Source organism: Crocodylus siamensis, chromosome 2 (assembly GCF_052110815.1).
Source record: "Crocodylus siamensis isolate JL-2025a chromosome 2, ASM5211081v1, whole genome shotgun sequence".
Lineage (NCBI taxonomy): Eukaryota > Metazoa > Chordata > Crocodylia > Crocodylidae > Crocodylus > Crocodylus siamensis.
Genome location: NC_143396.1, coordinates 85,046,983 through 85,065,893, shown reverse-complemented (window position 1 = coordinate 85,065,893; position 18,911 = coordinate 85,046,983). Strand labels below are relative to the sequence as shown.

Here is an 18,911-nt window from a genome sequence, read left to right as displayed (position 1 = left end):
AAACCTTGAAACAACAAATGCATGTGTTCCTCATGTAAAATTATGCTCCATAGAAATAATGTGTGTTCTATACTTTCATCCTATTCATGTCTAAGTGAAGATGTTATTTTTTTTGTCTTATAAAGCTCTAAACAGTTTGGTCAGGGGCCACCTCTTTTTATGATACTGTAGTAATTGCTGTTTGAACAAATCACTCTTGAAGTTGCCTAGAGAAAGGAATATAGTCACATTTCACTCCTTCAGAGAAACAGACTGGACTTTGGAAAGAACTATCTGAATACACTGCAGTAACCTACTAAAGTACAAAAAGAAAATCCCCTGTGATCACACACCCCGGTGGTCATCTGTCACCAAATGGAACGGATCAAAAGAATCGCTAAACAATTACAGGCTATACTTGACAAAGATCAAACCTTGACAAGAACATTCCCAGCCTCTACGCCCCCTGGCTTTTAAACAGCCCCCTAACCTTGCATGACTCATCATTAGAAGCAAACTCTTCACTGCATAGACAGACATCAAGTGGAACACAACCTTGCTTTGAAAAGAAATGCTTAACCTGTCAGTACATCTCCTCTGCCACTACTGCTAACATCCCCCCAACAAAAGCATCAGAATCCATAGTTCCTACACATGCCCTTCCCAAAATGTAATATGCCTGATCTAATGTACCAAGTCCCACCATGCCCTGTGTGGATGAAATTAAGCATCAACTGTGCATCAGAATGAACTCTCACAAAAAAAAAAAAGTAAAAGAATACCCCTACTCCCACTGGGGGCACATTTCTCAGAACAAACCACTCCCTTTCTAACCTTGTGCTCAGTGATAATCTACCTAACACCTTAGGGACAAAAATTCGTAAGTTGGCTGGGCACTAAGACAACCCAAGGACTAAACACTGATACTGGTTTTACGGCAGATTATATTTTACCTGACTTCCAAATTCTTTCTACACATGAAAGAGGACAGTGACCCTCTTCCCTTTTGATATGCTTTAATCAGCCTTTTTTTCTTTTGCTAATTGTATCCCTGCTACCCCAGGGAAGGCTTTCACATCCTCTCCCCTCTGCTGTTTCTCACTATGCTTTGCCTGGATCCCTGTGATCAGAGACCTGAGGAAGAATGTCTTGCATTCCCAAGCTTGTCTAACTTTACCCCAACTATATAGTTGACCCAATAAAAGATATCACTTTAAGAAATCCTTTTTTTTCACATTCACTTATGTATAAAATGGTAATAACTGCATGAGCCTTGCTTGTTAATATCTAACACACAACACATTAGGGAACAAGAACAGAAGACTGACAGGGACCTTTTGTGGTCTAGTCCCCTGCTACTCCAGATCACCACACATTTTATAATCCCTGTCAAAATTTATTCAGGGTTCATGTTAAAAGAATAGCAAAGTACATTTTCCATTAGTCTAAGCAGGTTTACTCGCTCATTAGTTTCCACCCCCCACTTCCCCTTACTTCCCTTCTCTCTCCCCCCAACCCCTTTTAGGTATTTATAGCAAGCAGTCTCCTCCTAAGGTTTCTTTCTTGTAAGATAAAAACCCAAGCATTTAAATTTCCTCATGTAACATTTCTCAATACTCCTGCAAATGTACCTGTTCCAGTTTGAATTCCTCCTTGAAAATGGGTGACCACAATGTATATAGAGTATTCTAAATCAGGCTTTTCCACTACCTTGTACAAATGTCACTGATACAATCTTAAAAAGGAAAAGTGGCGATAGGGTGTAATTGCCTTTTTCACAGCTGCATCACACTGGCACTTAGATGCATACTGTGATCAGTTACTATACCAAGGTCCTTCTCCTCAGTCATCTCCCACTAATGAGTTCCCAGTTTATGGCAGAAGTTATCAGTCCCGTAATGTATGATTTTCCATTTTTTTTTAACCACCAGATTTCATCAAATTCATCAGTCCTTAAGGCCATCAAGTTCTTCCTGTATCCTGATCCTCCTCTCTAGGGATGGGGGTTCCTAGGTTTCTGCCATCATCAATTTCCATCCATATAAGATCACTGATTGTACAAATGACTGTCATAAAAATCTTAAACATGACTAGTTTAAACTGATCCTTGACACATCCTTGTTTTCTATAGAAATCTAATTAGTATATAGACCAGATAATTTCTGATATGTTTTCTTGAGGTCATAAAAGATTTAAATGTTAAGAGTAACAACATTAAATAATAAGTGTAAACTTCACTATGAAAGTAAAGTCTTCATGATTAACCCATCCAAAACTTATAAGAACTAAATAGCCTGAGAGGCTTCTATCTACTTAAATTATGCAAGCACAGTATAAAATTACAGAAACAATTCCAGCATGTGGCTTTTTGAAACAATTCTTCCTCACTCCCCTTTTTTTTTTAAATAATAATAATTTGGATTTCTCTCTTCTTTCTCAACTGCACACCAAGATATAGGATGGTTCAGGACTTTGCTAAGACTTCTGAAAAATGGATTAAATTTAAATATTTATCATTATGCATCAACAAGATTATCTGATATTAAGGTAATTGACAAATTAATGTATTTATCTGGATATTTTTAAAAGGTGATCACAAGTGTCTAGAATTCTAGACAAGTGCTCTTGATGCAAGAAGAGAAAAAAATGTAATAAAGACAAAATAGGGAATGAGTGCTGATATAGAAAGCTAATTTTTTAAATAACTGCTTCATCTCACAGGATTAACTAGATCAAAACTGTCAGCAAACAAAAAGCAAGCACTAACTCATATAATGGGTTGGTTATATACATTAAAAGGAACTCAGAGAACATTCAGAGACTATAGATCTATTTAAAAAAAACTTCAAAATGGGAGAGGACAAGACTGACAACAGGAAGAGAACATACAAAATCAAACGCTCATTCTGCAAAACTAGCTAAAATAGGTTATACTGATTGCAAAATAGGGGAAGAAAAAAGTTAGCTTAAAATTCAAAATGATGGATCACACAGCTGTTTAGCACCATTTCCTGTCCTGAGTTTTTGAAGGTGAAGTGTAGTAAATATGGTCAACATAAAAACTAAATAATCATGTGGAAGCTCTGTTCTAAATACTGGGAAAATGCAGCTAGGAAAGACTTACATTAATTGTTTTATTTTTATTGGAACAGATTATCTGAAGAGATTAATCTAATTTCTGATAAGCAGTTCTTTGTCAAGACATCAGTTAATGAAAAGAAATTACAATATTGAAACCCTCAGTTACTATGGGAATTTAGTCAATATCAGATAAAATTGTTTCAGGATTTTGACACTACCCAATAGAGGGGCCAGGATCAAATGCAAAACTGAAACATTTAAACAATGAAATAACACTGTAAAATACATGTCATATCTTTCATATATCCATGTCCTCACACTTAAACAGCTGCACACTTCCTTGAATACTAGCAGCTTTATGCACTTGCTGTTTTTAGCTTTGCAATGTCTGCCATTATTAATCTCTGACCATTATCTAACAATACTTGTGGGTACTGTACCACACCACTTTCAGAGGAGAGCATAAGGTAAGATAATACAAAGCATTTCTCATCTTCATTTTGCTGGAATAGTACATATCACCACCATCATTCACTGCAGACATTATTTTGAACCATCTTGGATTGCTTATGAAAGAACGAGAGGATTCATATTTTACTGGAACAGAAGGGACTATAAGGAGAGTTTGATCTGAAAAGACTTCAGGATCTGCCTCCTCCCATAGGTACTCCAGACCTATGGGGGAGGGGGCACAGAGGAATCACACACAAACACACACACAGATGCATGCATCTTCTGTTAATTCAACCCCAATGAAGGGGTGGGGAGGAAGGGAGGGAATACTTCCAGATCTTAAAGAGGCAAATTGTCAGATGCAAAAGGCTCATTTTTTATATCTTAGAGCTGGCATTCCTTGTCATCATAAGGAATGCCATGAGGAATGTTTATACTGAGGGAGAGGAAAAGAAGGAAAAGCCTTATTAATAAAATATCATTATTTTAGAAGAACCCTAGTCAAGTACCAAATCCAACAGTTCTACTGTACATAAATCAATTTGATAAGACAAGTCCATTTTAGGGAAGTATTTGGTACAAATGAAACATAGAAAAAAACTCCTGTTACAAAGACATTTTCAGCCTTCCATTTAGATACAATGCTTCCCAGAGTTACTGACCTAGATTTAAGGAAAGAAGTTGCTACGGCATACACCACACCGAAGTGCATGAGACTTAGGAGAAACTGAATCTTCTTTGACATTCAGGCTTGGGCACTGGCCATCTAGCTTCTTTTATGCATTGGCTGTACCATCAATGGCATCATTGCCCAATCACATGGTTCATTGTCCCACACAAAAAAAGTCCAGTTCCTAAGAAAATGAACAATTCCAGGCTTCTTAGTGTGGCAGACAGCCATTATCTCATGCTGAGAATACACGCAGTAAAGACATGGAGGAAGCACAAGAGTGGAGCAGTTCTAATCAATTGCAATCACCACCCACTGTGGCTTGTTAAAGCTAGGTTGGCAACAACTAGGAGGGGGTTATTTATTATTATCAAGTGCAGTGTCAGCCAGCTACTTTGCTGTTCTCTACGCATAAAGTGCATGGCCTGAGACCAGCAGGGGCATCCTCTTGGGTGACATATATATACTCAATACTTCCAAAGAGTCCTTTAGCCAGCCCATAAATGCCAGCAACAGCAGCACAGCAGACCTCACAAATTTAGCCTGTCGACATCAGTTGCAGTGAATATTTTGCACTTTATATCACTGTACATAATACACTAGACAAACCTGAAATATGTCATGCTACTCACTCTTTTCTCCCTCACTAGTACGCCTATCTCCTTTTCCTTCCTACAGTTACCACCTTCTACCATCTCTTTTTCCCATTCCCTGCTCCCTTTCTCTCCAGAAATCTCAAACTAACCCGTTAGAAAATGCAATCACCATGAAGTATGAAAAACAAATTAAACCAATCAACCATTTTTACTGACTGATATAGCCTCATCTTTCTCTCTCTTCATCATTGTCTATTTGTCACAATCATTTTTTTAGTTCAGTGGCCAGCAACATTTTTCAAGCTGCAGGACAGAACAATCCAACCCCAGTCCCATATGGGCCAGGTGAATTTGTTGATAGGGTGGCCGGCAGAAAGAAGACAGGGGAAAGCGGGGGGGGGGGAGGAGGAGGAGGAGGAGCGGGGGGGAAGGGGGGCGCACACAATTTCCCTGATTCTCTGCAGAAACCATGCAGCTGGGAGAAGCCACTGCTTCTCCTAGACCTGTGCTCCCAGGCTGCTGTGTGAGCAGAGCTTTTAGCTGGGAGGAGAGCTGCAATGGGACTGGGCAGCTGGGAGCTGCTCCTTCTCCCTGCCCCTGCCCTTCCTTCCACTCCCACCACCATCAAGCTCAGCTCTGGTACAACTCTGCTCTGGCTGGAAACTGTGCTTGCATCACAGCCTTGAGGAAGGGGCTGAGAGAGGCAGCAGAGGTACTGACACAGTCCCTGACCCCAGTGCAGGTCCCTTCCAGCTGGAAGCTGCAGTCGTGTTGCAGCCTGGGGGAGGGGATGAGGAGACAGAAGTGGTAGTGGCATGGACATAGACAGAAAGTACATGAACATAAAAAACCCCGACTGATCCACAGACTGGATGTGTGGGCTCCAGGAGCTGGATTTGGCTCATGGGTTGCTGAACCCTGCTTTAGTCCATTCTTTAAAAAATGCAAGAACTTTGGAAACAGACCATTTTTGTTAATATTCCAAGGACAAACCATAACTTAGTCTTACATAAATAATTAACAGTGTTTTTTTTTTTTTAAATATGCTCATATTGTGACAGTTGATCCCATCCCAAACAGTGACAGCAGTACTTTTTTATTTGACATTGATAGCATACTGGAGTCTATAGCTTATTCTTGATGGCTCAGAAAATACTTGCAAGGAATATGATCCTAATTTCTGGGTTTTTCACACAGAGATTACTTTGAGAAGAACGAGTATATCTGTCTCCCCACATCAGACGGAACTCAATGTATTGAGAATTCATACAAATTTATAAGTAGAATCTGACAAAATCCTCAGTATAGATTTTTTTTTCCTCAATTGATACAGATCCAGTTGCTCTACAGATATACCAGTAAGGAATGGTAAGAAAAATGCCATTATTATACAAAAAGTTGTTGTTGTTTTAGTTGTTTTAAGTTTAAAATAGACAATATATTGACTGTCTAATCCATGTCAACATGGACTAACAGAAGAAGCATTGTAATTTCTCTTCAGATTAATGTGTTTACATGTTAAAATGTGGGGGAGGGAAGACAGTGAGAAAAATGCATGCATTATTGCATTTGTTATGGGAAAGATAATAGAACAAGATGGTGCCAAAAGCAAGACAAAAATTCATTTCCTCATGACCATTTTAGAGCACTCTTTATCAAAGACACGAGAGTGAAAAGAACTCACTGTTTTTTATCCTGCAGTCACTTCACTTAGAAAACCCCTACAACATGTCAGCCAATGCAACCCCCCACCAAAAAAAACCAAACAAATCAATCAACTGCTTTAAAGATGAAATATTTATATCACAAACAGAAATGAGAGACACATCTGAAAACATATCATTTTAGAAAATGGTAGAGCATTATTAAATAGTAACTTAAATACTGGCACTCTAATCATTTCCCCTGCCAAGCTATGCATGGGGCTGGGATCAGAGGCTGTCACTGACTCAAGTCAATGGGCCATCCCATTATATGGATAAATCGAATGTCCCTGCACAATACCACATGAGATGGCGGCAATTGCACTCTTAAGTTAACCCTCAGTGGGATCAGGCACAGACATTCGATAAAGCACTCTAACAGAAAGTGCTTTAAATTAGTACACATCCATGCAGAATTAGCTTAAGAGTGGGATCCACCATTTTTTAAGTGCTTTATGTGCCACAAACATCCGGTCTGTTACAGCTGTGAACCTAGCATGCATTAAGTGGAACATCCATGCTTTGCCCAAGCGATTACACTCAAAAGTCAGTTTCCAAATCATTATACCAGAGCTCAGAGCACTTTGAGGTTAATTTGTAAATTATTAAACCACAAAATTAACAATTATACTCCTAAACTATTATTATTTGTGATGCTAATTGAGGTACACAGAATATTTGCTTGTGAGACTTTTACTCCTATATGTCAATCAATGCAAAGAAGTTTCCTAGATAACATGCTTCTTTATAAAAGGTGGGGTTCCTACTTTATTTTTGTCTTTGGATCTGTATTCATGCTCAGGCTTCAATTTTAAATGTTGAATGAGTAAATTACATTTTTTAACAGATGGACTATGTCAGTTTGGGAAGAAATTGTACTCATTAGAAAGAAGTTATACTGACTTGGAAATTCACAGAAAAATGAATAAAGCGCCAGCCTGCTCTAGGGATAAAAGAAAAAAGAGAAAAGAATAGTATGTGGCCCCTTGAAACTAATACAAGGTAAAGTAAAAACAAGGATTGCCAAATTCTGCCAGCATATCTCACTTGAAATCACTCTGAAGTCAGTGTGCAACTGACTATAGAAGCCAAAGTGTTAATTTCAGTCAATTTAATATTAAACAAAAGGCATAGACCACTGAGTTATATTACATCTCTGACAGATGCACAAATTAAATTTCCACATTTGTAAAAAAAAACCCCCAGCACACTGAAGAGTCCTCACTTCAGAACTTTCTCTCTCCCACAGTCATTCTGATAAAGCCTAAATGTGTGGATCCAAGTGTATAATGCAAAAATTACTTTATTTAAATCAGGGCAAAACTATAGAACTTGAATTTTGATGGCTCCCCCTCCTTCAAATTAGCTCTTTATTTTAATTAGTAAAACAATGTCTTCTTTAATATTACTACATACATAACAACAACTGGGATAGATGTATCTAAGATGTTAAAATGAATAAACTTTGCCACTTTGAAAACAACTTTGTCTTAAAAACTTAGAAAAATCCATGACCTGCAGCTCTCTCAAAACTATATCTGCTTTATACTATAATGCAAGTAATTCATACATACAAGCTCCCCAGAACACCTAGAAGCTTCCTTTTTATATTATTTCAGAAATTCCTGTTTTTATTCCTTAATATTCACTTTCATGTTCATAAATTTATTTCATTTGATAGATGTTGCTTAAACATACTGTTTTATGTCAAGTAGAACTCTTTCTCTACTTTTTTAGTGGACTTCTTACACACACACACACACACACTGGGGGTAGGGGTGTGGCCATCTATAACACTTCTTGAATAATTGTTAATGAAACAAGACAGTCATTAAAAAACAATACAAACCAATTCCTCCTAATAAAGCCTCTTAAGAGTGGCTTTACTTGAAGTTATTTATTTCTCTCTCCATCTGTTTCACTAATAACTGGCAGAAAATGTCAAATTCAGAAAGGGGGGGGAGTGGGGGAAGAAAGGTATACATTAAATAGGTGCACATAAAAAAGTTTAAAGTCCTGTATTTGGCAGTGTTCCAGGACCTCCATTTAAATTAAATAAAACAGAGCAAGTTATAAAAGTTCTTTTCTTTATTCTAATACCTTGTGGCTAGCAGAAGTTACATTTCTCATTCACCATGACCACAATTCTTAGAATCCAACTATACAATAATGCTGCATGAGGCACTCTGAAGCTCTGTGGCACCACACTGAAATTTAAGCTTGTAATTTAATGTCAGTGATTCAGGAAAATAAGTTAACATGAAGTGGCTGCCCCAATGTGTAAGGTAAGTATGCTCATCAGCCATGCTTTATAGTTCTTTGGGTGGATTGGTCCCAGAGCCACAATTTACTTTCCAGGTTTATATGGACCCTATTCAGATACTGAATAAAATGAGAAAAAATAGCTGTATGAAATCTCTAGAGTGAGATACTTGTCAAATCAACTTTTTGCATCACTTCTTCACAGTACAGTCGGTGCAGTTTCTTTAGTGCTTTAAATTCAGCAGTACTCAACTTCCAGTCTGCAGGGCCATATCACCTGGCCTGTCAGGTTCCCCAAAGCCCTAGCAATTTGGTGGCAGAGGAGTGGTGGTAAGATTAATTACCATGGCAATTCACATTTCCAGAGCTGTGGCAATTAACACACTGTAGCCAGATCTAGCATGCAAAGTCATGTCTGTGAACTGACCCCATGCTGGATCTCATGCCACTTGTCTGGACCACAAGGCCAGAAGGTGGAGTACCACTGCTTTAACCACATTTTTTCAGAATCTGCAGTGTAGGACAAGAGTATTCTAGAATTTGTCCAACCAAACTTACCTTTGAAGAAGCAGTCTTCATTGTGAACGATGGTAATCTTTTTCTTTTTCAGGCAAGCAGCCCTGTGAACTTCACAATGGTTTTCATAGAATTCTCCATCAGAACCACATACAGGTTTGTAGTGAGGCTTGCAATGTTCCATGCACAGGCATTCAGCTTGGCCAGTTTCTCCATTGACAACACAGTGTCTACCCAGACCACAGTATTTATTTTCACAAGATCCAAGAGGTCCATCCTGACCCATGTAACCTGAGGGGGGGGAAATTAAATGAAGTAAAATTATATAACGTCTGAATACCAGGACACTATATAATACCCATCCTGAAGACCTTAAAGATGAAGTAGGAGCTCTAAGAGACTCATATAAATTTCTATAGTATAATTTACATTAGCTTTATTTTATTTCAGATCATCTTGAGTTGCAAAGTCATTTTTTGCTGTATCCTTTAACGCTGTATGCACATTTGGAAGGAGGATTCAAAAAGTCTGTTATAAAAGTAATATTCTACTGCAGAAAAAGCAAACAAGACCTTCTTTCACCTCTTCTCCCCAGACTTCCTTAAAAATACCCCAAGAGTTTAGGAAATGCAATCACTAAAAGTCAAGGCAGTCAGTATACATGACACTGAAGTATAAAATGATGATATTGTAGAAACTAATCTGCAGTTCTTATTAAGTAGATCAAAACTAGAAGATGTTTCCAATTTTAAATTCTAGTGCAATCTTTTCTATTTTATCAAGGAACCTTGGCCAGAAAGGATTTTTGCTGGTTCCCAAAACAATTATTTGTAGTCTACAATTAGTTTGCAGAATGTCTCTTTCACACACTTTTAAGTCAACTCTTACTCTTATGTTTACGAACCTGTTTTTTCATTTTCTCAGTTTGAGCCACAGTAAAGAATTTTAATAACTGTTACTGATACTATCTATCTAAATCGGTAGTTCTCAACCTTGTTAGACTCAAAGTCCTCCTCAGAAAATGCTCTTAGATCTCACTTGTTTTTTGACTATGGAAAAATAATAGAGCAATTCCTCTCTTACAATGAACTCAGGAAAACCACAACAGATCAGAATATTTCTGACACTGTGAATTCCTACTTGCAATTTCTAGGTTTTAAGTGTGTAACACCTACTTATGATTCAGAAGATAAAGTGCTATATTGTACAGCACCCCATGGCACTATTAAAGGCATCCTCTGGCACCCTGATTGAGATTCAGGGATTTAAATACTTGTATCAATTAGATAGCTAGAAAGGTCACTCTTCTTTAATGTCACTACAAAAAGGAAAGAAAAGGTCAATACTTTTCCCTACACAGAAAACAAGGTTCTATATACAGGCTATTTTTTTTCAATAAATTAATATTTAATGTTGATTGAATAGTCTCATTATTACAACTCTACTGGAACTAAATGGTTAAGTTCACCTTAACTTTCCAAAACAAAACTGGAGAAATCAATCTGTATCTACAAAAGGAAAAACTGTGACTAACTTTATGAAATGTCTCAGCTAATCAGTGAAGTAGCAAACACTGAACACAGAAAATATTTACAGTATAACATCAGATTTGAATTGTAAACTTTGGGAATACCAATTAAACTAGTTGCACTAGTAAATTAATTATTTTCTAGGAATTAATTACCTGTTTTACATCACATCCAATATGCACAGATTCTAAGCAACTTCAGTACAATTAAACAAAATAATTAATATGCAAGATCCAAAAGGATACTTGTGTAATGTAAAATGAATGGTGAGAACATGTCCTTCCTGACAGTAATTATCCATGACTAATGTAGAACATAGTTCAGCTGAGATTAAATCAATTTAATCTGATTATCATGCTTATGTATACATTCAGTTGTCATTATATACTAAATGAATTTCTAGAAGAGCAGCATCCAGTACCATTTCATAATTTACTCTTTGTAAAAGATGTATTTCCACACTAAATCATTCCAAGTCTTGCAAGCTGTTTTTTTGTAAAAGAATATTGCATATTAATAGACTGGCTTATTATATAAATATGTACAAAATCCCAAAACAAATATCAGAAGCCAAGAGGAGTTGCTCTTTCACCTACAAAATGAAACCAAAATTGCCATCCACATTTATTGCATCTTTTAGTACCTCAATAATGTAAACTGTTCAACAAAACTGTTGAATAAAGTGGGGGGAGGGACCCAACAACTGTGTCTGACGGCTTGTACGTACCATAGGGGTTTAATTCAGTTAGTTCTCCATAAATTGAAAGGATGTTTTTTTTAAAAAAACACTTCAATTTAGAGAGAATTAAACTGAACTAAACCCCCATAATGGAGGGGGCGGGGGCTGTCAGTCGTCCGAGCAGTTCTTGAGCTGCACAGGGCCCCCCCAGGCAGCACCTGACTGCTAGCACCTGGCCTGGGCAGTCCTGGGGGGCTCCACAGCCACAGAGGGAAGCACCAGCTCCCCTGCAGCTACAGAGGGAAGCACCAGGTTCCTGCACAGCTCAGGCAGGCATGCAGACTCCAGGGTGGGGAGAAAAGAAAAAAAAAAGAAGATCAGGATCACCACTTGTTTTTTTCCCTTCAATGGAGCCTGACTATGTAGGCTGCTGCCGGATCCCACAGCCCCTGACCTGTGCAGGGCCCAGAAAGCCCCAAGCACATTGGCTTCCAGTGCCCTATGCACTATTGCACTTTGTAAGGTAGCAAGCTAAAACACCTCGGAGGTGTTTTATCCTGCTATGTACTGAAGTCATTTAAAGAGGAATACATCACCAGACCTGTGAACAGCAGTGCCATTAAAGCAGTGCAAAAGGGCATTTAAGCTGCTTTAAAGACCAATTTTGTGGTGTGTACAAAGGCCCTATTAGAACAGGCCTATAACATTTTCTAGTATTATTCTCTTGGGTTCTTTCCTCTCCCCATAACAAATGCATTGTCTGGCCTGTTTTCTCTCTTCCCTCCTTTGTGACTCTCTTGGCCCCTTTCCACAGTCAAGCTAAACTCTGCTTCCAGCCAATGCTCCCATATTGGGAAAAAAAAAAAGCGGGGGGCGGAGTGGGGGGAAAAGAGGGAAACGCAGAAAGTACCATAATTAATGTTGCTTTCAGTAGCATTAAATGAAAAACCTACTGCAAAAAGTGTGTAAACATAAGAATTATTTTTAAATGCACATTCCATTTCTGTGTAAGTATCTGCTTATCTCATTTTTAAAAAATATTCTTTATCATTTCTTATAACTCTCCTATTAGGCCCTAGAAGAGTAACTCATTGAATGAGCTTTAAAGCCTACCACCATTTTGAAGTTTGGGGACACTCAATACATGTGAAGCCAAGGCTGTTGGAGTGTGCTAATTAGTTAAATCTGCTCTGATGTGTTCTAATTAGAATAGGTCAGAGCAGGCATCAGACACATGTATAGGTGCCCATTGTGATTAACTCAGATCCTTTTCATTATTATTATCCTTACAGTTTTGAGAGCAAAAGTTAAAGATCACATTCAAATGCTTTTAATGTGCAACATACCTGATGTATTTGTTCATTCAACTCATGGCCAGCATACATGAAAATAACAGACTGGTAAGACTGGTTTTAATAAGTAACATTTTCAAAAGCACCCAATTTGTTTAGAAAGCTTGATCTCATTGGATTTACACTCCTACATCCCTAGGTGCTTCTGAAAATACTTTACTCAACGTACCAACAAGCTAGTACTAAGTATTAGACATTAAATGATAAAAGTTCATGTAAATCCAACTTCCTTGTATTATTAACAACCTCAAAGTAGAATCATTCAACATCTGAGAGTACTTTATGGCACAGGTCATGTACACACATTACAAAATTATGGGACTCCCATGAAGTGATAGAATTGTTGTAGTTTGAGGCCAAAGTCTATAAATCATTATTATTTCTGCTTTCTGAATTGGGAGATAAAGATCAGAGACTGACAACTGTTCTGAATTATTATAGTATGTGTAGAGACTTAACAATGTATACTGCTGTGCAAGTGGAGACTGTTTTGAGACTTCACATGGGATTTCATTTTAGTACTGTAATTGAATCTGGTTCCTGAATGCAAAATGCCAACTAAACAGTTATATTAGGGTGTAGGGAAGTGATTTACATAATGTGTATCAATATCTACTATATATGCTTAGGTGAGAGGAGTAATAGTTCTACATGTCAATAAATAAACGGGCTTTCTGTCCTAATGAAACTTATATTTGTTTGCTGTGAAAGACCTTTTTAATCAATTTCTGACTGATTTATAACATTAACCATAAATATTCTGATAACATATGTGTATTTATATAGATCATTACCCATATAATCCTGGTCACTTTCAAAATTTCCATTGACATTGATAAGGACAGAATTGCATTTGTCACCCTCAGCTTGTACCTAAAATTCACTTACTCCTCAGTGACCCCAGCATATTCAGAGACTACAGCAAACTGTTTTGAATATCTGAACTGAGGACACATTTTCTAGTATATTCCATGATTACACTATGAATATACAGTTTTTCAAGCTTATGCACTGTGAAATAGTTTCTTTTTAAAAGATGGTTGCAGATTTATTCCTAAAATGAAATTTTCTGACTTCTTTATCAAAGGCATACATAAGGCCAAAGAAAAATGTCACCTGCACTTTTAAAATAAAGGTAATATGATGTTTATAGACCTAACTCTATAAATTAAAATGGCTGAAAATGTAAACAAAATATAAATAAATACAGTTAAATTAAAATAAGGGGATAGAAACAAGAGAAAGCATATTATTTAAAAAGAAATCTGTTGCAAAAAATAAAAATAAAATTAAGATTTGCAACAATACCAATACAGCTTACGGTAGCATATAGCAAGAAAAAACCTTGAACCTGTATCACAGAAAATAAATTCCTTGCCATGATCTTCCCTGTGTGCTGGATAAAATCCTAACATTAGCAAGATGCAAGGCATACACAATCTTTTTAGAAAGATCCCTTTGTCCTGAGATAAGCAAGATACTAGTAGCATGACTAAAGCCAAGAGAAAAAAAAGTACTACTTTTAAGCATTGTTAGCCAAGTTCTCCCCCTGAACATATCTCATACTATTTGTTTCATTCAGTGAGAAACATATGCAACAAAAGCAAAAGAATGTACTATGAAAACAAATAATTGAATGCAAGAGATCCCAGCTTTTTTAATCCTCTTCAATAAGGGGCAATTACAGCATTAGATAACAGTACTGGTATCTTGATGCTAAAGACATCAACACACAGATGATTCGACCAAATCTGATGGTAGAAAGTTGTGAGGATATATCAGTAGCTCCTCCTCTATCTACTTAGCCATATAGCACCTAAGTATGTGCCCACCATCCACCCAGACACGTTCTAATTAGAATGCGCCAAGGCAGACTCAATTAAATAAATCTGGTGGAGCATGCTAACTAGCACGCTCCAGCAGGCTTGGCATCATGTGCATTGAGTAGGGGTGTGCAAAGTGGGCCATATTCAATTTGGATTTGGTTTGATTCAGGGGACAGTGATTCGATTCATTGATTTGTGTTGCTGTCTCAGTTAGATTTGACTGAATCTGAATCTGAAGATTCCCTGAATTGGCATCAAATCAGCAATTTGGCCATAGACACAGCTTTAATGTTTTTTCTACATGCCTCAAGGTACCAGGCATGGCTCATGAACGCTGAGATGGTGGGATGGAACATCCCACAGAAGTGTGGCAGGGGGGGCCCTCGCATGCTCAGTGGCAGACCCAGAAGTGGACTAGAAGTGCTTCTGGTCTACTTCCTGGTCCACCACCGAGCATACTAGGGACCTCATTGCGTTCCTGTGGGATGCTCCATCTGCCTCACCATCACAGCATTCATGAGCTGCCTGGTATCTCGAGGTATATAGAAAAAACATATAAAGCTATGTCTATGACTCCAAATCAATTTATAGGGTTCCAATTTGATTTGGACAGATTAAAGGGTCTCCTGATTCAATTCAGATTCAGAGATTTGGTTGCCAAATTGGGCCAAATCTCTGCTGAATTGAATCAGCAACCAAAGCTTCACACAGCCCTCGCATTCAGCATCCCTGCACTTCAAAATGGTGGTGGGAGCACTAACTAAAGCTTATTTGATGAGTTTTAGTTAAAGTGCCGCCACCACCATTTTGAAGCACAGGACACTGAATACATAAGATGCTTCAGGCACTTTAATTAGGAGCCATTCTACTTAAAGCATGCCACACCCCACCCCAGACCACGTGTAAGGATGCCCTATAGCTTATATTTTTAGCCTAGTCACATAATAAGACTCAAAGTAGCATGGAGGAAAAGTACCTATGCAAAGATTTTGTCAGTGACTTCTTCCAAATAAAAATATTATCCCACCCAGCTTTATAAACTGAATTAAACTGGTCTAACACAAGGAAAGCAGGTAGTATCAGAAGTAAAAGTTCAGTATTCATTTAGTTAATTGTGCTTAGATAGAATCATGGAGAAGTTCTAAGCCAATACAATTTGAAAGGAGTATCTGCAGGACTTGAGCATAAATCAGCTTATGGGGGGTGGGGGGGAGGGGAAAGATATAGACCCCGAGGATGAATTTGATTCAGTAGACACCATCTGCACTCCAAGGTTTACCAAATCTTTTATTTATTTACCTTTAATCCTCAAATCTGGGCTGCCTTACATAGCTGAAAGCATGGGTAAAAGCCCAGGTCTCACATTATGGAGACTCTGACTCACCATGTTTACAGAAAGGGTAGATGTACTGAAATATGGATAGCAGATTTTAGGATTGTATAGACATCAAATGCAATCCCATAATTCCATAGATTTTTCTGTTCTAGTCCTAGTTACTGACTTTCCCTTGGCTTCTATGCACCAGAAAGTAATTGCATTTATGCTGTACTTATACTTTATTCCATACAGCTGCATGTTTGGTTATTTGATAGTTATGCATGTGAGTGCTAGGGGAGAAAAAGGAAGATTCTAGAAGTTGTATCGAAAATTGGTAATAAAGTAACCTAATGAAAGCAATAGCAAATAACCAATCTGAGGCACCACAGTTCTTCAAGAATATTTCTTGCTGCACATTTCCTATCACATCTCTGAGTAGGGAAAGCAGACAGAGATGTTAGCAGCTCATATTCAAACTTTGGGCCTCCTTACATTTGGGATTCAGCCTACATGACCAAATATCCACTCAGTTACCCTGGCAGCAGCATCCATACATGGCACTACAGTTACCTAGTTTTAAGCCTAGGTTTCTAAGGGTCCAGCCTACTGCTTTCCAAGCTGCTGAGCTACATTCCTCGCCACATGCATGCAACATTTTTTGGTGAAATTATTAGCTAAATCAGACAAAAAAAACCCCCAATTACCCATAATGTTAATTTTCCTTTTATTGGTGCCAATTCGATATGGAGCAACGTGGCAACGCACCTCTAGTATTTGCAGCAAGGCACGAGTAGAGAAAGTTGATTAATCAACAATTTCTGACCCTCAGAAGGTAGTGACGGGTCCTGGAGTGGAGTAACTTTTGCTGAATAATGTTACAGCAGAACTGAGACATACTGTTGCACACAGCTACTGCTATAGATTCTCAGGAACACTGGCACAAGATACCTAGTATAGAGCAGTAGAACTCAAGAGACAAAGTAGCAGAACCACTGCATGAAAAAGCAAGCCTTCACGGATTGGTGTGATAGTCAGTCTTCACCCTCCAAGCACCAGGAGATGATGATGAGGGGGCATATCATCCCCAAAGCATGTACTTCTGCTCCAATAGTAAAACTGGACACAGCTGACAGCTATAATTCAATAATCCCTGAGAATGCATGAGTGCTAAAAGAATAGAACACATAGCTTTATGTATCAATCATTAGCAAAAACATATGAGAAGTGCATCTGGGCCACCTTGCATGAATATGAGATATTTAATGTGATTGCAGGAATAAACTATGTGGGGCATGTGTTTCTGTGTGGGGTGGATGGCACTGGATTTTTTATTTGGTCCATGACACACTGTTTCTGCCAATCCCTCTTTTCCATCTCCTGTTGTTGTCACTGTGAAGTTTCAAAGTACTGAGATCCCTGCAGCAGACTCTTCCTCCATTTGGAGGGGTCCTGGCTGATAATCTCCCATGACTACACATCGATTTTGAATTTTTTTTTAAGCTGGCCTCGAGGATGTCCCTGAAGTGCTTTCTCTGCCCTTCTCTTCAGTATGTGTCTTGGTTGAGCTGGGAAAATAAAACTTGCTTCGAGAGTCTGGAGCTAGACATCCAGATGACATGGACAGCCCAATAAAGTTGATGCCAGATGATCGCTGCTTCAATATTCATGGTGTTTGCTTGTAGGCAGATGCTAATGTTGGCACATCTCTCTTCCCATTGGATTCAGAGGATATTTCACAAGCAGCATTGATGGTACTTCAACAACTTTAGACGTCTCCTGTAGTTTGGCCACGACTCAGTTCCATACAGCAAGGTGTGGATCATAGGCATGTGTAAATGACACAGGGGTGTTTTTAAAAAACACAGCTTCAGTTTAGGGCCCTTTAAACTCCAGTGTCATGCACATACCCACTTATCTGCCTCCCCACTAGCAGAGAGACGAGGGTGAGCAGCCGATTAGTGGAGCAGTCCCTGGGCTGTAGGGGGGGGTTGGTGCTTCCCTCCACAACAGTGGCAGCCTCCCACCAGGTGGCAGCCACCCAAGGCACCCAGCTCAGACAGTCCTGGGGACCATCACAGCCACAGGGGGAAGCACTGGGCCCCTGCGCAATTTGGGCAGGCAGGCTTCAGGGGAACAAAAAAGATCACTGCTTATTTTTTTCCCTTGGGTGGAGTCTGCCTTCCTGGGCTGCTGTCAGGCTGTCTGCATGGCCTTCCTGCAAAGCCCCTGACCTACAGAGAGCCCAGTACTTCACTCTGCAGTTGTAGGGCAGCAAGCTAAAGCTCCTCAGAGAAGCTTTAGTTTGCTGCATCCCAAGTCATTTAAGGTGCATTACGCCACCAAATTTGCTACAGTCGCTGGAATTACTGTGCAATACACTGCTGATGTGTGCAAACACTAAAACCATTAAAATGGTGCAAAAGCATTAACCGGCTTTAAAGCGTTGTGCACACATGCCCCTTGTTTTGTCTACACGTAGCGCATGACTGCTTGATAAACCATGAGCTTGGTTTTGGATCTGATATCATGATGTTTGAATACCCATTTCTTCAGGCATCCAAAGGCCGCACTTGCATATTTGAGGTGATGTTGAATTTCTTTGTTGATGTCAGCCTTCTGAGGTACAGGAAATATTCAGTGTTCTCCAGAGTCTCACCATAGATCTAGATACCTGGACCAAGTGACTGTTCATTAGAAGCTCATTGGGGGAGGACCTTAGTCTTCCAAATGATATGTATCGGTCCCATTTTCTTGAAAGCCTCAGTAAAGATGTTGACGATTGTCTGAAGGTGTGCTTCTAAGTGAGAGCACACTACATCATCAGTGTACTAGGGCTCAATGAATGTGGTTGGGGTGGTCTTGGTTTTGGCTCAGAGTTGGGTACGGTTAAATAGCTTACCATCCATTTGGTAGTTTAACTTTACTCTGGCTGCAAGCTTATTGGAGT

At 38.7% G+C, this 18,911-nt stretch overlaps 1 protein-coding gene across 2 annotated transcripts in view; it reads right to left on the bottom strand.

Annotated features, from left to right (window-relative positions):
• The window catches only part of FSTL5 (follistatin like 5), a 597,279-nt gene that overhangs the window by 390,260 nt on the left and 188,108 nt on the right, over nt 1-18,911 (bottom strand). For both annotated transcript variants that reach the window (XM_090036262.1, XM_090036263.1), the window contains exon 4: nt 9,303-9,551. In XM_090036262.1, coding sequence (XP_089892388.1) covers nt 9,303-9,551 — 249 coding nt within the window. The remainder of the gene's footprint in view (nt 1-9,302; nt 9,552-18,911) is intronic.